The sequence below is a fragment of the Hemicordylus capensis genome, chromosome 6 (genome assembly GCF_027244095.1).
Source record: "Hemicordylus capensis ecotype Gifberg chromosome 6, rHemCap1.1.pri, whole genome shotgun sequence".
NCBI classification, from domain to species: Eukaryota; Metazoa; Chordata; class Lepidosauria; order Squamata; family Cordylidae; genus Hemicordylus; species Hemicordylus capensis.
Window position 1 is genome coordinate 145,238,008 of NC_069662.1, and position 21,937 is coordinate 145,259,944.

Genomic DNA, 21,937 nt, shown 5'->3' on the forward strand with positions numbered 1-21,937 from the left:
TCTGCTCAATCAAGTCTGGGTGGGTGCATGGCAGCGGAGGCAAGAGGGAGGGGGTTGGGGTGGTAGCAGCAGTGTGAACAGCCCAGATTCCCTCTGATTTATGCTCATGTGCACTTGAATGTGCAAAAAGGTGCTGCAAATGCTCTCATCCTAAGTCCAATTAACTTAAGCTATTTTCTCCTGCAATAAAGCTTGCCATCTGGGAAAGCTCCCAGTAGGGCTGGGAGAGACTCCTGCCCGAAACCTTGGAGAAGCCATATACATTGAAATGTAGATGGGACTGAGCTTAGCTAGATTGACCAATGGTCTGACTCTGTATAAGGCAGCTTCCTATGTCCAGATCTTCGGAGGGCTGCTGATAGCTGGAGAAGTTGTCTTTCTTTGCAAAAGCACTGGGCACTGCAGAAAATTGACTGCTGCTTAAAAGTGGCTTCAGCTAGCATGAAGATGAAGCTGACATTGCTTTCACTTTGCCTGCACTCACAGATAATTATGGTGAGACCAGTGTGTAAGAACACCATATTCTGATGTACCCATTGGTATGATCTTCAACTTTGGGGTCCCCCCACCTTGAGCTTTCTTTGATGTTCCTGGTTCCATTTTGGCAAGCATTGAGTTGCCCCTCCCCCCATAAGTGGTCCTATTTGCCTCTGAATTAGGCCAGAATGGAGGCAGTTCAAAAACCAATGCCTCAGATGTACCTATGAAAGGGGTTTGATGTTCTGTTATGTGTAGAGATGTACTTGGGGTTTATAATGGGGAATGAAAACATGAAATCACTGAGTTGAACCAGGGTTAACTTCCTATCCTTGCAATGCTGAGTGGTTTTGGCATTAACTTTTCCAGCTAGGCTTTGCTTTCCTTTTTCTTCCCCAGTACTAGGAGGCTGCAAGACTTGTTGAACTAGTACGCAGTAGACTTTGTGCTATAATGCTTTGCTGGCAAAGATTTAGTTCAGTTTTGTGAAAATCCTGTCACATGTGCTTGTCTTCTTGTACAGTATTTGCAGCAAGCCCTTTAGTGTGTCCAGGTATCTGAAATCCTGTTTTCTCTATTGTGAAATAGCTTGTTAGGAAGCCATGTAAGTTTTGTTACAGGACATCTCTCAATAGATATGGAAATAACTATATTATTTGGAAATAGTTATGGAAATAACTGTATCTGCCTCTTCTAATATATGTGGTCAAATTTATGTTTAAATTGTGGTTCTTTATAGGTACACCTCATTCTGCACAGGGACACTATCTTATGGGTTAAGGTCTTTACATTTTATGAGGATAATCTTATCTTTAACTGAATGGAGACATGCAAAGCAATAAGCAACAGATGCAAATCAGGGAAGGGGAACTGTGGTTATAATGAAACCTTAATCTACTGAATACATTACATTGTGATGCTCCTTATCAACAAGGGAGAAATCTTTTATGTTTCCTAATCAATTTGGCTTTACCTGCACTGTGATTTTAATCACATCTGCAAACACCTAGCTAATTGTGTGCATTAAGCAAATGTTAAATATTAGTTAATCTGGAGAGGGAAAAGAGAAGTCCTTGAAGGTTACTTTAGTTTTGTGAACTGTGGTAGGAGTGAAGGGCAGTAAATATACTTGCTAAGCATACAGTGATTGAGGGTGAACGTGCACATTGTGCAGCATGATCCTAATCATGTTTACTCAAAAGTAAGGCCAGTGTTCAATGGGATTTATGTGTTTAGGACTGCAGTTTTTGTATTAGTCCCATCCCATTTTTCCTTATCACAAGTGCAGTAGTTAAAATGCACATTTGCTGTTGTAGTGTGCCTTCTGAATGTCTGTGGTTACTTGCTTCCATGCAGATTCTTGTATCTGGATCTGAATAAATGCTCCAAATTCTTACTGCCACATCTTTACCAGTAGCCATTGCAAATTAGTATGCTTCATTGATACTAGCATTCCTGTTAGGCTGTCACCTGAGCTTTTCAAAGTACATGGTCCACAGACATTCCCTACTTGCAAGAATGCACCCGTTCTGTAACCACAATATAAACTTGGGTATTATCCTAATTCCTATCTTGTTGCCTTGTTGTACAGAGAACGGCACTGATCAATCTGTCTAGAATTATGTAGAAGAGGATAAGCAACACAGTAAATTGTGGACTGGGAAAGAGGACTTGCATAAATTAACTGCAGGGGATGCAGGAAGATTTGCAGCATGGCATCTGATTTGATCTGCTTATGTTTCCCTAGTTATATTTCAGAATTCTCTTTGAAGCTGAAATGGACATAATCTACTCCACATTGCTACAATAAGCTAATGTTCAAGATGTACCCAGATGGATATGTTTAAAGATCACCATATGGTTGGCAAATAACTGTTTTGCAAGTAGGCTCTGTGTTGTTGAACACGGATATGCAATTGGCGTCTGGCGCTCTGCTCAGGATGCTTGCTGTTGCTTGAAACAGGCAATCCAATTTAACTTCCATGTATCAGAAGTGGACTCTAGTCCACCAAAGCTTATGCTGAAATACTGTAAAAGTGTTAGTCTTTTAAGGTGCCCCAGGACTCCTTATGTTTGCCGCAACATATGAACGCAGCTGTCTCTCTGAGTAAAGTAAAGCCGTCAAGTCGTTTTCGATTCCTGATGCCCACAGAGCCCTGTGGTTTTCTTTGGTAGAATACAGAAGGGGTTTACCATTGCCTCCTCCCACACAGTATGCCTTTCAGCACCTTCCTATATTGCTGCTGCCCGATATAGATGTTTCCCATAGTCTGGGAAACTTACCAGTGGGGATTCAAACTGGCAACCTTCTGCTTGTTAGTCCATTTACCTTTTAGGAACGTATGAAGTTGCCAAATACTGAGTCACTGTCAAGATAAGGGACTGAGTCAAATACTGAGTCAGATCAGAGGTCCATCCCGCTCAGTATTGTCTTCACAGACTGGCAGCAGCTTCTCCAAGGTTGCAGGCAGAAATCTCTCTCAGCCGTATCTTGGAGATGTCAGGGAAGGAACATGGAACCTAGATGCTCTTCCCAGAGCAGGTCCATCCCTGAGGGGAATATCTTACAGTGCTCACACTTCTAGTCTCCCTGTCACATGCAACCAGGGCATGCCCTGCTTAACTAAGGGGACAAGTCATACAAGTAATGCTTGCTACCACAAGATCAGCTCTCTTTCCTATTATAAGGCTATCATTTCTCAACGAATGTAACTGATAGCACATTTAGGCTATGGGTGACGGATTCAACCCGTCTAGTTCAAGCAAGATGTTCAATGAGAACTGGAAGTGTGGACATTTACTATGGTATACACAGGGGCATAGCTAGGGGAGAGGCGGCCCTTGTTCACCTCTCTCCCCAGTGGCCTCTCAGAGTGAGGGATATAATTAAGAAAATAGGGAGAGGTGGAGCTGGGGGGCTCCCAGGAGCTAACTTCTTTGAACCCATCCACTCAATTATAGCTACACCCCTGGGTCTACAAAAGGGCTGTTCAACTTCGCCCCGCCTGCAGATGTTGGCCTACAACTCCCATAATCCCTGACTATTGGCCACTGTGGCTGGGGATTATGGGAGTTGTAGTAAAAAAACAACAACAGCTGGGGGTGTGTGTGCTATGTTAAGCAGGCCTGGTCTACAATCCATGGGAAGACATTTTACTACATGGATAGGATCAGAATGTGTGTTTCCAGTTCTTCAGATCACACCAATCCGGAAAGAAGCAGCAAAGAATTTGCAAGACAGGGTTAGAATTCAAATCACTTTTATAAAGTAGCAGGTAATAGAATAGGGTGTGGTTGAGAGCATTTTTTTAAAAAGGCAGAGGTTAACTCTTGAGTACCTACAAGAGAGCAGGAGTCTCTGGACCAGTTACTTTAGAAGGCAGAGCATATAGGTTTTAAGTTCTGTAGAACTCTTAAATAGGAAGTATGAGTCTACCTCACCATACACATGCCACACCTGATTGGTAATTCTTCTGTGGGTTGGCTTTGCCCCACATTCTGCTCAGCCTGAATTTATATGAAAATTTCCTAGAACTAATTTTGAAAATGGAACATGTACAATTTGCAATTTATTTCACCATGTGACTTTTTTCCTGTTTAGTAAGCCTTATTTATTGGGCAACCGCCCCCCCCCCCGGCATCTAGTTCCCCATTTAATTCTCTCTGACTTGATTCAACATTACATTATACTGCTTAAAAACCACCTCTAGAAGACTAGCTGAGTTAGTCTATAGCAGTGAAAGCAACTAAGAGACTTGCTATACCTTGAAGACTAATACAATTCATTTGTGGACTAGTTGTCTTCACACATGCATCCGAGGTTGTTTGTAGTCCGTCCAAGTTTATGCTATAGTGCATAACTTGGGTCCCCAGTCAACAACTCCTGTCATCCCAAGCTACAATGGATGAAGATGGGATTTGTAGTCCAGTATCATATGGAGACTTGGGTTTGAGAAGCCCTGCTATAATTCATTTTAGTCTTCAGAATAACACGTCATTGTTTTTATTGCTTAGAAAGACATGCTCAGCTTCTCAAGGGGCCAGAGTTGTAACCTTCCAATTTTGCTGATATGATGTAACATTTCAGCTTGCACTTCAGAGCATTTCTTGTTACATTTGACTTTATATCAGTAGTATTTTGGCTAGGTTTCACATTCTTGGTGTAATTAACCCTTCTCTCCTTATCCTGACCAAGTAATCCTGGTGGGATGTGGGTCAGTAGCTATCTTCCTACTCTGGAGTTGCAATATTGCTCAAGGCTTAACATGTGCTAAGTAATTCAAACTCAGCCCCAGAACCTGTTTGTAGGGCCAGAACTTAGCCTGCGAGGGAGCTGTGAAATGAAGAGTGTCTCTGAACATGTGTGGAGTGGGTTTCTCATAATTAAGGGGAAGCATGCTGGTGTGCTTGCTAGAGCCCAGCTGCATTTTCGAAAGAGAAAAACAGAATATGGTGGTGTCTCTCTCTTTTCCATTGAGAGAGAACTGTATGCAGGGGTCCACAAATTTAGGCTTAGCTCTCTAGCCAGCCATTATTTGTGGTTGCCACCAACCCTCTCTGTTCCCTCAGATCCTTTTCTGGCAGAAGTCTTAGGAGAGAAATGTGTCTTCTATCATTTGTACGGGGACTTGGAGATGGTAAGAAACAGTGGGAGCCCTCCCTGTGGTTCAGAAAGCATTCCTGCTGTTCCTTACCTTCTCAAAAATGGCCGTGGAAATGAGACCTCTAGTGAGGAGTTCTGTGTGGCACTGGGTGTCCTGCTTGCCAGAGGGCTGGGGGCATTCCCCATTGGTGACCTGCAAGTGAACTTGTAGATAACGGCTATACGTCTGAGTTAAATTATGCCTGCTTATGTGGTGGTAATGTCACTTATCTGGTTAAAGCTGCACATGCTGTTCAATCAAAGCTAGCAGTCTGAGTCCATGAACCAATTCAATCTCCTGAACAAACTATGGTTTTTTGTGTCCTGCATGTGATCTGAATGAGCTTGTGAGCCTCCATATTGTCTCTCCTCCCCTCTTGTTATGTAGTGGTTAGAGTGCTGATGAACTAGAAGCTGGGAGAGCTTGCATTGGATTCAGCACTCAGTGATGAAACTCACTAGGTGACTTTGGGCTAAGCCACTCTCTCAGACTAACCTACCTGGCAGATATGATGGTTGAAGATACTATGGGGATCACTCATGTCTGCTTTCTTGAATTTCTTGGAGAAGGGGTGGGATATAAATGCAATAAATAAAACTATAGCTCTGCATGTCATCTCAAGCGTGGTTTGTAGCCTATAGTTAAACCAGTGCTTGACAAATCCCAGGTGCCAGGAAGCCATGGTGCCTACGAATTTAACCATGGCACCTAAACTAGGATATTCAAAGGCAAAATTATTTAACAAAACTTTTATTTGCTCAGGCAGCCTATGTCTCCTAAGGAAGTCCATTTATATCTCTCCCCCCCCCCCAAATCCACAATGTCCATCATTAGGCTTGCTAATTTTGTCCATTGTCTGGCTCCCAAATGTTGGAGCTGGCTCCTAGAGCCAAAGAAAACTTGTCAAGGCCTGAGTTGAACCTGGGTCCAGGTAACATACAGAGCTGTGGTTTGACAAAGAGGGTTTGTTGTGCCATAGCTGATCGAAGTACCAGAGCTGGAAAAGAAAGGGGAGGAGGAGGAGCACACAGAGCTCCTTGAAGCTGTGTTCCTGATCCAGCAAAATGAGGTCTGCCTGGATTGCATCAACCTGTCTCTCTCCCCACCCACCCTCGGTCTTTGTGTTAATCTTTAACTATATACACAGTTGACACTGCTGATGCAATTAATGGCTACCTTTTGTTGTTCATTTTAATGGACACTCTTTGCAGGTGTGATGGGAAACTTTGCAGCTAGAAAAATTGAAACTGGGTGCAGGGCTTAAATTCCTCCAAGATTCAGAAACTGAGCCTGTTTTCAGTTGTGGCAAAACTTTGCTTATTGCATTTCCAAGGGCAAAGTAGTATGCTGCATTTTGCACACACAATCCTGCTAACTGAGAATCCCTGCTAACTGAGCAAAGAGGCACCTTTCAAAGTGGTGAGTCTCTTTTACTTAGCAGGAGAACAACTGGCCCTTTCCAACCCCAGCACAGCATCTTTCCAGTGGTGGTTGTTGATGTCTTATCTTGTGTTTCTTTTTAGATTGTGAACCCTTTGGTGACAGGGAGCCATCTTTATTTATTTTTTATTTCTCTTTGTAAACCACTTTGAGTCCTTTTGCTGAAAAACAGTATATAAATATTGTTGTTGTTGTTAGTAAGAATCCTATTTGTTTACACAAGTCCATCTTCATGAGAACTAATGACAGGGTTATTTGTCCTGCTGAGGCTACAGCCTGCTTCAACTTCTTGGCATTTGAATTAGTGTGTGTGTGTGTATTACACTGTGTAACATTCTCTTCCCTACCCCCAAGTTCTCAGTCCAAGCATGTGGCTCTTTCGTTATTGTTACCTTAAGGCAGGCCTTTGACATTTTGGAGACTTGGCTTCTGGTCAGACTCCTCCAAACTGTTTCTCAGCTGGGAGGTTTATATGGCTCGAGGTTGTGTATCTATTTCAGACAAGGCGATCCTGGCAAGGCCAAGATGGTGACTTCAGCATCTATTATATCTCCAGAGTGCTGAACTTGCCTCGTGTGAGCCAGCTACAGGTTACTTTTGGGATTGAAGCAGCACATTGCTTCATAAATGAAAAAGTGTGTGATCATATATTGACTCTGGACCCTAAGCAATGAACAGCTTTGGTTGCTAGGTGCAAGAATTTTGGCAGAATTGGTGCTGCCACCCAGAAGCACCAGGAAAAGTACCTTGGGAGATCCCAGGCTGGTTTTAAGGAACAGGTCCATATGGACATTTCACAGGGAAGTAAAAAAATGAAACCATTCACAGGAGAGGGTTACCTTTCGGAAGCCCATCCACGCAGACTGGAACAGAAATGAAGAACAAGGTGGTTGGTAAGTCAAAGGACAAATAAGCAACAGGCTGGCCCAGAGAGAGATCCTAAATTTCCAGAGAAAGTTAATAAGTAAACTGGTAAACTTCAACATTGCATTGTAAATATTGTACATGGTTTGTGGAAAAATTAAGTGGGAAGTTTGGAGAACTCCAGGAAGGAGGTGGCAATAGTTTTCTCCATCTTTGGTAGAGGAATGACAAAACTTTCAGAAAGACCATAAAAGCCCTGGCAGCAAAGACACTGGTTTGAGGCTGCAAAAATCATTGCCTGTTTTGTTGGATGCCTTTGAAGCTGCAACTGCTGTGATAGGAAATATTTACAGGATACTTAAAAGTGCATTTAAAGCAAATGTAGTCCCTCAGGAGCCCACTGTGGCAAATGTGACCCTTCTCATGTGCCTTCATGCAGGATTTTCATTCCTGAGGAGGAACTTTTAAAAGTCCCAGTTTGGAAGTAGCTTCAAAATAAGTTAGTATACTTGTAAGAATATAATAAAACACGTTCCCCTGTTACTTACTGTGACCACCTCCTGTGGACTCGCCCCCATCCTTACTCAGCACTTTACAGGGGTCTTTACTCCTTTCATAAGCAATCAGGCATCACTTGGACAGAGGAAAACTTAATTTGTGAACCAGACCATCACAGACATGAGCGGTCATGATTGAAATCTTGGTGGTTGTGGCACCACTTTCCTGTTTCTACAGCCCCAGGAATTAATTGATTGCTGGCCATAGCCATGATCTTTCCGTTCACAAATTGGTTGGATGTGTTTCTCCAGAGGAATACATAACCAGGGAGATTCACAACTGGGGTTAGCACCAGAATTCCAAGAATATGAAATTCAAATAAAATGTCAGGGTTCCTTACAAAAAAATAAAATAAAAATGCAAATTTCCAAAGTAAGCTAAATGAATTTCTATAGGACAAGTGAACTTTCTTAGGAGGCTTCGCCTTCTGCACATCTCTAGTAATTGCCCAGGAGGGAGGAAAAACTGCTTCTTGTGGGTTGAGAATGTTTTTGTGCAGCATCAGTTGCTTTCAACTTGAAGGAAACACTGAAATGGACCAGGACCAGTTCTCAACTCTGCCTTACAATAGCCTTTGAATTTCTGTCAGTAAGTTAAACATCCTTAAGGGCTGATCCACTCAATAATAATTAATCCACTTTTCAACAAAAAAAAACCCCAGCTCTCAAAATAATATACATAGCAAACATGAGATGGATCCCTGTTCTGGAGTTGAATAGGGACAGTTGTTCTCCTCTTACCTGTTAAATATGAGAGTGATTGCTTTGAATGGTGCCCCTTTGCCCAGTTAACAGGGTTAAAGAATAAGAATGTACACTTGATTCTCTACTCTTGATTACTTGACTGTGGCTTGGTTCATATGTTACTGGTAGGATGGCTACCCTTGGATGAAGGAAGAGCAGGTGGGTGGTGTTTCCTTTGCATGCTTGAGTGAATGTGGAGTAGGGGTCTCCATGTTGATGCCTGAATGTGTGGGTGGGTGTGGGTGGGTGTGTGAGAGGGAGGGAGAGGGAAAGGAGGGAGGGAGAGGAAAACAGCATTGCTAAATTTCTCTATAAACTGTCCTTTACAAAATCACCTTAAAAGTAACTTGATTTCAGCCTCCTGCTGTATAAATTTTGTTTGTCTTTGAACCAGGGAGTAAATATAGTAAGATACCGATTCTGTGACGCCTTAAATGGATACGGTGATGCAGTGGTCAGTGGAGCTCCTCCAGTTAACGGCAGATTTGGCTTTTTAAAAGCCAAATTCCGGGTTACGTCCCATTTGACCCATGAGTATACCGCTTAGGTTCTGGCAACAATTCTCCAAAATAGTTTCACAAAGTTTTGGAAGGTTCCTGAGAATCTTGATTCTTCCTTAGTACACTAGAGGTCAGTGTATGATGGGGACTCCTGTAAAGGATAGTGTAGAGCAGGCTGTAGAGTTTCTTCACAGATTTCCCACTTGAATCAAATGTCAAAGCACAATTTAAAAAAGAGTAGTACCGCTTTACTCTGGGATATCCTGTATCCCTTTGTTTAATTTCTGTCTTGGCAAAAGTCTTTGTGTTAGGCTTACGGCTGCTTCATATTCTGCGTATCAGGAATAAGGCTAGTCATGTATACCAGTTCTGGGTAATAACAGTTCACATGAGAAGCATAGTAAATTCTTTAGCCTGCTCGCCAAACATTCATGTTCTATGGCTGCAGCATGGCCCATGAGCACTCGTAGAGCTATTTACAGGAGTCATCCTCTGTGTTTGTGCTATATAAACCTGGCTCACTTGGAAATGTTATATGTCCATGTGCCTATTATTAGCACAGGCCCCAAATAATTCTCTCGGCATCAGCCTCCTAAGATCGCTGGCTTCACCCCTTTGCTTTAAGGACAGCAGGGTTATGAATTTTTTGCTTATAATTTCATAAGGTGATCCTGGTTCAGTTCTTGAAATACCTTCCCTTGCACCTTTCATTCAAGACGAGCAAAATGTTTGGAGATCAAAGACACTGTGACAGAGCTCAGTAACATAAAGGGGATTGATAGCCAAGCCCTAATAACAAGTTGTGGGAGAATGGGCGTTGTGTAACTACTCTGAAGAACTAATTGATTTATGCTAGCAATGGCTGGATGAACGTTGGTTAGGCAAGGGTTCTCATACTTGGGTCCCCAGGAGATGAGACTGCAGTTCCTAATATTTGGCCATTGTGCTCAGAATGATGGGGGTTGTAGTCCATCACTTGGAGATACAGGTTTGAGAAGCCTTGGGTTAGGCTCTGATTGTGCAACTGTAATAGAAGTAAGAGCTGCACCGGACTACTCAACTTAGCCCCGCCAGCTGTGTTTGGACTACAACTCCCATAATCCCCAACTACAGAGGCCAATAGCCAGGGATTGTGGGAGTTGTAGGCCAACATCTGCAGGAGAGCTGAAGTTGAGCAGCCCTGAGCTTCACCATCCCTGATGGCCTACTGAAGATGCACCTGTTCAGACAGGCTTTTAGTTGATTTTTTAAAAATCTGATATTAAATTTTAATTATTTGTGTTAACTTTTTGTGTTAATGTTGATACATATTCTTAACTGTGAACTGCCTTGAGACCTAGTTTACAGGCAGTATATAAATGTGTTAAATAAATAAATGCAGAGTGAACAATGGCTTGATAGTTTACTTTGGCAAATAAAGTTGGCCTAGTCTTTGCGGGGCTTTCAGGCCTTTAATGGAGTAGTGTGACTGTTAAGAACATAAGAACAGCCCTGCTGGATCAAGCCTAAGGCCAGCATCCTGTTTCACACAGTGGCCCACCAGATGCCACTGGAAGCCTACAGGCAGGAGTTGAGGGCATGCCCTCTCTCCTGCTGTTACTCCCCTGCAACTGGTATTCTGCCTCTGAGGCTGGAGGTAGCCTATAGCGCTCTGACTAGTAGCCGTTGATAGTTCTCTCCTCCATGAAGTTATCCAAACCCCTCTTAAAGCCTTCCAGGTTGTTGGCTGTCACCACATCTTGTGGCAGAGAGTTCTTGTTCTGAGACTGCAAGTTCTTATTGATCTATAGAATTGGTTGCCACAGGCTGTGCTGATGGCCATTGCCTTGGATGGCTTTCAGTGAGACTTAGACATATTCATGGAGAACGGGTCTGGCAATGGCTAGTAGTCTTGATGGCTTTGGCTGCCTCCAGGCTCAGAGGCAGGTGTCTCTGAATATCAGTTGTAGGGGAGCAACAGTAGGGGAGAGGGCATGCCTTCACCTCTTGCCTGTGGGCTTCCCAGAGGCATCCAGTGGCCTCCTGTGGGAAACTAGATAGGCCTATCTAGTTGGACTAGATGTTGGACTAGATTGGTCTTGGGCCCGATCCAACAAGGGTTTTATACATGACAAAGGTGTGCTCTGGCTCTGGATCAGCCTGAAATCACTAGGAATCGTGTGGTTTTCAGGCACAGCTTTTGGTTGAATCTGTGTTACATTATAGCAACCGTTTATTCAGTCAAATAATGATGAATTTGGTTTCTGGATCCTCCATGGTATCTGACCCATGTTTGTTTTTATTTCATCCAGGGGATTGCGGATTGAAGGCCCCAACTGTACATCTGGGTTGGCAGGCAGGCCGTCTCCCTCGGAAATCATGGACTAGCATTGAGGTAAGTAATGCTACTTTTAAAAAAATGTGCACACACTCTCTGCACTTGTGCTTAGAATGTAACTCAGGGGTTCCCACAGGGTTGAGAACGACAACTCCCTTCATCCCCAGCTTCAATTTATTATGGCTGGGGTTGATGGGAATTTTAGTTCAGCAACATCTGGAGGGCCGTAGGTTGGGAACCCCTGATATAACACATTCATATCTATTTTTCCTGTTAAAGGACGGTAAATTCCATTGCATCATTTGAACTTCAGTTTAGTATTTCCTAATGCAGAGGCTGGACATAGAAATCAGGGCTGAGCACGGAACTGGCGAAGGCGGTTCAGTTTGAATTGGAACTGAACCGCAAACTGGTTCAGTTTCTGCTGTTGACCCAGTTTGAGTGTCTTGCTTATAAAGGGGAATCCTGCAAACAAAGGGGGATTCCTTTCCTAAAACGGGTGGCTCCATGTAGGTGGCAGCTCCCTTCTCCACTCTGCATCATGGGCAGCCCCCTGCCCGCTGGCTGCAGTGTGGCAGGGGGAGTGCTGGTGAAAGGTGCCCTTTCGCCCACCCCCAAACCCCTTTTCAGGTAGGGAATTCTCCTTTGCCTGTAAGGGGAATCAGTACCCGATTCCCCTTTACAAGCATGGCTGAACTGGTTGAACACGGACCAGCCCCTTTTTCGGGAGGGGTGGTGGTGGTCCGGTTCGAGTTCAGTTTCCCTACTAGGAATCACCCTGCAAGGTGCATAGCACTAGGACTGCACTGCTAGCCGTGTAATTTCCATCCGTATTACTTATGAGGTTATGACAGGTGCCACATGGCAAGGAGAGAGCTGCACAATGGTGGCTAAAGTAGCCCTGCACCATGTTCTTCTTGTTGTGTGCTTATAGCCGGAACACATTTCAACAGTTGCTGCAGAAAATGGCTTCCCCCAGCGCACAGTCCCTGTGCTGAGTGGTAACGTTCCTGCTGGTCTGGCCTCTGATATGGGAGTCTCCACAGGCATACTTCTCATTCCTACTGACCTTCTTGGTGTGTGTGCATGCATGGTGCTTTGTGAGCTAGGTGGGACAAGTCATGAGATAAGTCCTTCCAAAAATTACATCTAATGTGGAGAGCAGCCGTGGTGTGGAAGCCATTTCTGACAGCATGCACTTTGGCTCTTGGATGTGAAGCTGCACAAAGACATTGGAACAGTGTCATATTTTTGAAAGAGGGAATACTAGGGAAATATGGGGGAATCCACATCCCTAGAAATAGCACTTGCACTGGCAAATTGTTTGTTATAGTTATAAACCTCCTAACACCTTAATCTCAAGGTGGTGTACACAACTTAAAACCGTAAATAAATTTCAATAAACAGTAATGGATATTTATATGCTGCTTTTCAACAAAAGTTCCCAGAGCGGTTTACATAGCGAAATAAAAATAAATAAAGATGGATCCTTGTCTCCAAAGGGCTCACATTCCAAAGCCCTGGGGATGCCACAGAGAAGGCCCAGAGAGCCTTGTTAAATGGAAGAAGGCCACTTTTTAAATGTTGGTTAGAAAACCACCATGACACCCCCCCCCCCACTTTTCTTCTTTTTTTCTTTCTTTTTTGCTGTGTTCACCAATACCCTGTGACGTATTGTCTTAGCAGCTGTGTGTGTGAGCTGTGGTCAGCCTGTTGGGAAGAAGGGAAGCCCAGATCTGCAAATACAGGAGCTCTGCACAATAGCATAATCTAGTGAAGGATTAATCATAGCCCCGCTTCGGAGAGTGTTGGTTCTGTGATTATGCAAAGTGTGGGGTGAGCTGCAGTTACGCAAGCTTCCTTTTATGTCGAAAAATATCATAATTCAGCTGTCTGAATCTGGCTGGCAACACAATCGAATGCCAGCTTTAAGTATCCCTGTCAGGAGGACTTCAGGTCTACCTCTTTATGTTGAAGAATCAGCCACTTCTGTGCAGTAAAGATAAAGTGCCCGATTTCTCATTCAGCCATTGTTCAAGAGGGAAAGAAGAAAAGAAAGCCCTTCAGGATCCCTAGGCATTTTTAACAAAGGCTTTTCTCCTTTTAAAATTTTTTAACCAATCTCTGTCTCTGAAAGTCTTTCTACTTAGTATCATTATTTCTGTTGTAACTGAGAGCAGTTCTGAGAACCCACACTAGAACATCTGTGACTTACATATTGATATGGAAATGGAGACCTTGTATTAGAGATTATTGTGGACACAATGCTTAACTTCCTAGAATTATCTAATACAAATTAGATAAGCAGTACATCCTTTCATTGTAACCCACCCCCCACCCCCCCAAAACCCATTGGCAGTCTTAATTGCAACTTCACAAGTGTTATGGATTTATAGCTTCTTCGACTCTTGAAATGTCTTGTCTGTTTTAGGAATGTTTTATATTTCTATTGCCCCACCCTCACCCCAGTACCAAATACCTAGCAGGCCACAATGTCTCTGCCTGCCTGCCTGCCTGCCTATTTAACTAACATATTTTAAATTGGCAGTGGCATAGTGACGTTGGCAGCAGTCCATGTTCAAACTTTTTGATGGGCTGCCCACTGCCACTGCAGCCCCCGCTCCTCCGGCCACTGCTGGCCTCCATAGCCTAGCTAACCAGTGCAATCACTGCAGCTGGCAAGGAAAGCAAACTGTACGGGAGAACAGATGCCGAGCGATGACATCATTATACTGCACCGCAACTGGCAAAGAGAAGGAAGCCATCAGGGCAACTGCTGTGGGTAGCGGGTAGGGATGTGCACAAATCCGTATTTGCTGCTTTGACTTGAATCTTAACTGCATTTGAGCCGACCTGGTCGAACCGGACTCAGTTTGAGTTCGAACCGAGCTGACTCAGAGCTCTACTGGTAAAAGGGTATCTGGAGAAACCAGTAAAGGGGCGGAGGGGTTGCCTAAGGGTAGAGTGGGCGAGACAGGAGTAATTCACTACCTAAAAGTGCCAGTGGCAGGGGTGGGTCCCCCTCCCGGCCTCCCTCAGATTAGGCAGGGCCAGCAGCGGCCCAATTCAAGCCTCTGCACACGAGCAGATGCCGTTTTAGTGATCTCCGCACATGTGCAGAGGCCATTCGTGTGATGTGGTCCACCGGATTCCCCTTTATCAGTTGAGCTCTGAGCCGGCTCGGTTCGAACTTGGACCAGCCAAGGCCAGTCCGGTCTGACCCCAAAACTGTCAAACCCAGCACGACCTGAGCCAGCTCACACACCCCTAGTAGCAGGGCTGTAGAGGTCAGGGGAGGTTGGACTGGAAGGGGGACCTTCATCAAAGGTAGCAGACTCAAATGGCGTGACCTGTAGTAGCTGCTTCCAGCAATCCCTCTAGTGGGGTCCCAGGTGGCCCACATTCATAGCACACAACTGCTCAGTGGTAGATCTGCTGTGCTTTTTGGTGTAAATAAATTCAGGTTGGTGAGTTGCAAGTTGTGCAGTCTGGCATTATGAGAACTTCTTGCAACTTTGTAGAGAAGATGGCTTCACACAGGGTTAGCCAGGTATCTAGGCCAGGAGTGGTTAGTTTCCCCCCTGTTGTGATTTAAAAATTAAAGGAAATGTGTCTCAAAATAACTTGCCAACCTGAAAAACCTGCTTTAGTTCTTCATTTACTGACTTAAGCCTTAGCCTCTGGTTCGAAAAACTTATACAGTTTCTGTTACATTCTGTTTATACCGCAGATTGCCAGGAATAGACTGTCTTCAATCTGATATGTTTTTGTCCAGTACTAAGTGAATCAGAAACCCTCTGTGGTGGGAGCTGTCTTTCTTTTAAAAAAAATACAAACCAAGTCAAATTGAATATATCCAAAATAAGTTTTTTGTAGTATGGCAGTGGTAAACCCCTCCTGTATTCTACCAAAGAAAACCACATGGCTCTATGGTCACCAGGAGTCAACACCGACTCGACAGCACAACTTTACCTTTAATAGTACCCAAGTGCATTATCTTTGAATTTTGGCTTCCAGTATTTTTGATAGCTTCTTATACATTCCTCTCTTAATAGCCTCTCTCTTTCTTCCCTTCCCTCTCCCTTGTCTCCTCCACTGTTGAAATATAGATTAAGCACCCTGGCGTAGGGATCTGTCTCTGCTAAGTGAAATACCACCCACATATATTGCCCTACATATATACATTTAAAAAAAAGACAAAGGATATTTTATATGTAGGAGGAGGGGAATGAAACTATTCAACTTGCTATGACAAACTGAAATATTTTATTTATAATATTTCTACATAATTTGTACAAATAGAGAGTTTGAGGAGCATACAGCTAGACATGTCAAGGGGAATAACAAAAACTTCTTTAAATATATCAGAAGCAGAATACCTGCCAGGGAGGGGGTTGACTTAGATGATGAGGGTGGGAAAGGGATTATTGAGGAGGAGGAGGAGGAGGAGGCGGCGGCGGCGGCAGAGAAGCTGAATGAGTTCTTTGCATCTGTCTTCACAGCAGGGGATACTGATCATATACCCACGCTGGAACTGAGCTTCTCAGGCTTGGAGGCTGAAGAACTGGGCCAGTTTGAGGTGTCAAGAGAGGATGTTCTGAACGGTCTTGAAAAACTAAAAATTAACAAATTGTCAGGGCCAGATGGCATCCACCCAAGAGTTCTGAAGGAACTCTCACTTTTAACCTGTAATCACCCTTATACTTTATGCTCGTCCGTGACCATAATAAAGACTGACTGACTGACTGACTGACTGATTGATTGATACTTAAGGAAAAGATTGTTAAACATCTGGAAGAACAGGCCTTGCAAAAGCAGAACCAGCATGACTTCTGCAAGAGCAGGTCTTGCCTCACTAACTAATATGTTTCAATATAAGTAAGTGTAAAGTGATGCATATTGGGGCAAAAAACTTCAACTTCACATATACACTGATGGGGTCTGAGCTGTTGGTGACTGACGAGGAGAAGGATCTTGGGGTCATGGTGGACAGCTCATTGAATGTGTCATCTCAGTGCATGGCAGCTGTGAAAAAGGCAAATTCCATGCTAGGGATCATTAGGAAGGGGATTGAAAATAAAAATGCTAATATCATAATGCCCTTATACAAATCTATGGTGTGGCAACATTTGGAGTACTGCGTGCTGTTCTGGTCACCATATCTGAAGGACATTGTAGAACTGAAAAGTGGTCAGAGATGTGGAGGCTCTTCTTTCAGCAGGGAGTGCATACCAGAGTCTCGGGGCGGCAATCAAGAAGGCCCGTGCATGTGTAGCCACCAGATGAGCTGCTGGCAACTGCAGACGAACCTCACTGGATGATCTGATTGGATGATGGGGCTCATAGTGAAGAAGACTTTCTCTTAATATTGCTCTTGTTGGCTCCCGTCTGTGGCTTTTTGGCAACTGCAGACCACAGCCTATCATTTCAAAAGCATTTGATCAGCATCTTGCCTTCTATTTAGAATGAAATGATGTGCAGTTGGTCTTGTCACCAGGACAGATAAAGAAAGGCAGCACTTTGTTGCTTGCTTATTGAACTGCCAAAAATAGGCATGATCCAGTGACTTCTTGGGCTAATGAGTTGCATTTGACTTACTGTTGAAATTTGAGTTGGAGATGAACAACAAATCATCCCCCTCTTGCTAGAAGCCATCCCTAATTTTGCTTGTTATGAATGGAGAATGCTAATGTCTCATAAGGATCTTTTTTTAAAAAAGCTATATTATCTTGTAAGAGTTCTTGTGCTGAGTTCCAAGAGAATTCCCCCTGCTGTTTACAATGCTCAGTTACTGCCTAATGGAAGGGCTATGCCAAACCTCAACAAACTTTATTTGGACCTATGAGCCAGCACAAAGGAGCCAGACAATAGAGGAGAGCTAGTCTTGTGGTAGCAAGCATGAATGATCCCCTTTGCTAAACAGGGTTCACCTTGGTTTGTGTTTGGTTTGTTTGTTTGTTTATTTATTATTAGAAATTTTATACCGCCCTTCCAAAAGGCTCAGGGCGGTTTACATTAAAACACCATTAAAATAGAAATTATAAAACTGCATAAAATAATAATTAACAATTAAAACATCATAGAACACAAATTAAATAGCCCAAACAATTTAAAAACAAGTTTAGATGGGTGACCACATATGAGCACTGTCTGTTGTAAGGTATTCCCGTTAGGGGATGGGGCCATAGTTTAGTGGTAGGGCATCTGCTTTGCATGCAGAACTTGGCAGGTCCCCTAGCATCTCCAGGTAGGGCTGGGAATGGCTCATGTCTGCAACCTTGGAAAGCCACTGCCATTCAGTGTAGACAATACTGAGTTAGGTGGGCCACTGGTCTGAGTTTGTATAAAACAGCTTTCTTTGTTTCTATTAAGCTTTCTTGGAGCCATCTTGCCTTTCTGTCTGCCATTCAATACTGAGACGCATAAGGACTTTATAATTGTCTCCTAACCCATCTTCCTTTATTCTAGCTAAATGGACCAATGATTTGCCTTAGTACAAGTCAGCTCCCTATATTCCTTTGACACTGGACAAAATTACCAGACTTAGTGATGGAATTATGCGGGAAGGGTAAATGATCTTCTCTTTATCCCTTTTATAAGTAACAAACTTGGAACAAGGCTGCCTGGGACAAATAGAGATTTGTATTAAATAACTCAACCTCTGAATATCATGGTTGAGTTTCTAGGTGCCATGGCTTCCTGGAGCCTAGAATTTGTCAAGCCTTGGGCTGTCAGATTCTTCTTATTTGATGTTTACTTTGTATTAGTAGATATTTCTGTTTTTGAATAGTTCAGGGCTACTCAACTTTCCCCCTCCTGTAGATGTTGACAAGGCTGTCTCTAGGAGTGTGTGAGGCTGGGAGTGAGCATCCAAGCCTCTCCTTGCCCTGCTGAGTATTCAGCAGCCCAGCGCTAATGAGTTTGATTGCCTCCCTCCTTGTTCCAGTGAACAGAGAGGTGACCAAACTTCCAAGTGCAAAGTGCTGGGAAGTTTGCCTCTCTCCTCCAGCATGGGAGGAGAGCTGATTGGAGGAGGCATGGGGGGCAGGGCGGAGGAGTGGAGGGCAGCCCTTGCACAGTCTGAATAAACCCTTTCACCTCTTGGATGCAGCCAGACCACTCTCTCATGCAGTCAATTCACACGGGCTCTCCACCACCACCACCCTCTCAAACAATTCCAGAGCAGATCCAGTCCTCTACTACTGAACCAGTTCCTCCCTGAACTCTTGCTGCCTGCACACGTGGTGCAGTCCAATGTCACTCTGCATATCTTTGCTTAAAGACAGGATGTTTTTAAGGCCAAGCTCATAAGAACAGCCCTTCTGGATCAGGCCCAAGGCCTATCTAGTCCAGCATCCTGTTTCACACAGTGGCCCACCAGATACTTCTGGGAAGCCCACAGGCAAGAGCTGAGGGCATGCCTTCTTTCCTACTGTTACTCCCCTGCAACTGGCATTTAGCTCTTCAAACTAAGCCAATCTGTTGCCCTATGTGGCTTCAGTCGCACAAACCGTGAACTCTCTACTGAAGTCCACCTACTTAGGAGTAAGCCGCTGATGAAACACAACTGATGCTGTTATCCGCGTACCTCTCATTTAGTATCCAGCTCATGGGGCATTTGGAAGTCCAGTCACCTCTCTCTTTACTCGAAGGAGGGGGGAGGCAACGGAACTCTTTAGTAGGCTTGAGCCTGAAACATTTCAGAGGCCATTATAGAGGCAGTGTTCCCTGGCGGGGGAAGGTGCACTTACCCCTCCCGCCACATTTTCCCCGCTGGTGTTCCATTGTAGCAAAGCTCCTCAGGGGGCACCGTACCTCCCTGCAGCCCCGTTGCCCTTATCGGCCGGAAGTGGCCAGAAGTACCGAGCACACATGCATGCACGGCAGACAGGCTCGCGTATGCGATGGGTGCCAGTGTGCCTGGTATTTTGACCAGTTCCGGCTGATGAGGGCAATGGGGCGGCAGGGAGGTATGCTGCTGCCACAAGGGGCTTCGCTACAGTGGAGCGCCGGTGGGGGAAATGCGACGAGAGGAGTAAGTGCACCCTCCGCCTCCCTTAAGGGAACACCCCTGCCATTTCTGGAACAGTTCTGGGCACATCCCTACTCTTTAGCACTATGTGTTAGATGCTGAGCGGGGAGGGTGGGTGAGGAGTGGTGGCTGACAGGTACTGCAGGAGTGGTTGGGTCCAGCCGCAGGGCCTGGGGGCAAATGCCCCACTTGCCTCACCTAAAGGACCGGCCTGGAAGTTGACCTACAACTCCCATCATGGCCATTGTGACTGGGGATGCTGGAGCTGTAGTCCAAAAACAGCTGGATAGTCAACTGCAGTTGAATAGCCGTGGTCTAGCTGAAGAATTGGCGCTTGTACTGAAACATCCTTTCATGTCACATGAGTAACCTGAGTTGGAATCTTTACTATTATCTTCTGTTACTAGAAAGCTGGTGGTGTGTACTGACTGCGCTGCAAATCAGGAATTCTCCAGCTTGACTGTCTTCTCTGCCATGAACTATCCAGTGGCATTTGGCAAGCCACAGTATCTCGGCTTTAAACCGCCCTCCCCTCAGTACTCGATAATAATACTGACCTGCAATGTTCCCTGTAACAGGGATTCCCAGATGTTGTTGACTACAACTCCCAGCATCCCCAGGTGCTGTGGCCTTTGGCTGGATATTATAGGAGCTGTAGTCATTGTCATCTAGAAATCCCTGTTACAGGAAACCCCAGATTGAGAACCCCTGAGTTAGGTACTTGCATAGTAAAAATTGTAAATAGTACCTAACAGTAAATCATGGGTTAGATAGAGGATGACAGCCTGCAGTACATCCGTGTGTGTGTGTGTGTGTGTGTGTGTGTGTATATATCCCTGAGCCTAGCTTCTCAGGCACATTGTGCTAAGAAAGGGATTTGGCCAATCGGAAAGAAGCCACTTTAAAGATAGCTGCTGGCAATGAGAGGTTGAACTTTAACTTCTCCCAGAGTCACAAACTGGGCAGGCCAAAAACATCCCTCCGGGTCATTTCAAGCTCTCTCAGGGAAACTTGAATATGCTAAGTAGAATTGTTTCTGAATGAGCCAATAGAGATGGCTAGGCAGGGCACGGGCAATGTTTTCTTCCCACACGTGGGAGGAGGGGTGAGTGAGCCAGAAGATATAAGCTCAGACAAAGCCATGCTCTGTCTCTGAATCGTTCACATACACTGGATAGCGAGGCCCGCGTCGGAGAACTGGAGTCATGATTCTAACAATGGAACCTGGTAAGGATTTTGTTTCATTGGGGGAAAGTATGAAAGAAAAAAGTGGTGTGTGTGTCTCAAACTACTGTATTCTGAAGAACTATAATAATGTGTCTCTTTCTGGATTCTTATTTTGTAAGTACATTGTCTTGCAAACACTTTTTTCACTGGAGTCTTAATTCCCTCTGGAAGAGAGAGAGTATGCACTGGGAAAAGGCATTCCTTCAAATGAGCTTCTCAGATGTGTTCAAGGACACTTGTGGTATGTCCTGTGTCCTGCTGTCAGAAGCTGGAGGTGTGATAAACATGGGGGCTGTTAGGGAAGGGGCAGCCTCTCATTTCAAGACAAGCCAATGCATTTATCCATTTCATGGAGGGTCATTTGTGCGTAGTACTGAGAAATATCAAGGAAGGGGAAGAAGCTAACCTGAGTAAAGCTGAACACAAATTGTAGCCTTCCAGATTTTCCAGTGTGTTGGATTTCTTGCCTTTAATTCTGCGTTGTACAAACATACTTTTCTGAAAGCTATTTTTTTAATGCTTTGTAAAGTTTTTACTTTGTGAACAAGGAAGCAGATGGCAATTATACCTTTGAGTTTTTATCTAGATTGGCAGAAGCATTGTAGATGGGTTGTGCAAAGTTGGTAATATATGAATAGCTGTTTTGGTAAGATGGTAACAAATGCTTTATGTAGTAGCTGCTTGCACTATGCCCTTGGACAAACTCCATTTTTTAATTTTTATTTTTTGTCGTGGTGGTATTGTGACTGTGTCAAATGTGGTGACTTTGACCTGAACATTGTACTCAGTTTTAATATGCATGAGTTTCATTTTCTGCAATACAAATGTGATAGACTTAATAATATTTCCTTGTCCCCAGGGGATGCTGGGAACTATAGTTTTGTTAGGGAAGCCAGCAACCTAACAGAATTTTTGGCACCCTTCACAAACTATAATTCCCAGTACTTTTGTGCTGTACCTAGGATTGCTAACTTGCAGTGTAAGGCAGATTGATTTCAAATACTGAAACCTGACAATGGTGTTTTCTTATAAAGTGCAATAATATGTCCATCATCCTGGCTAAGTGTGTCAGCTACAAGAGGATAGCGCTAACATTTGAATTCTCTTTCTCTCCTCTGCAGTTTGTGTATAATACC

The 21,937-nt window shown here is 44.1% G+C and overlaps 1 protein-coding gene across 26 annotated transcripts in view; it reads left to right on the plus strand.

The window, feature by feature from the left end:
- SVIL (supervillin) overlaps positions 1-21,937 on the plus strand; it is a 208,902-nt gene that overhangs the window by 44,623 nt on the left and 142,342 nt on the right. For 13 of the 26 annotated variants that reach the window (XM_053261284.1, XM_053261285.1, XM_053261291.1 and 10 more), the window contains exon 1: positions 20,680-20,801. In XM_053261284.1, coding sequence (XP_053117259.1) covers positions 20,780-20,801 — 22 coding nt within the window. In that variant the 5' untranslated portion in view covers positions 20,680-20,779. Of the gene's footprint in view, positions 1-11,516; positions 11,600-20,678; positions 20,802-21,937 lie in introns of those variants that run through there. The other 13 variants (XM_053261277.1, XM_053261280.1, XM_053261278.1 and 10 more) reach the window with 5 other exon arrangements.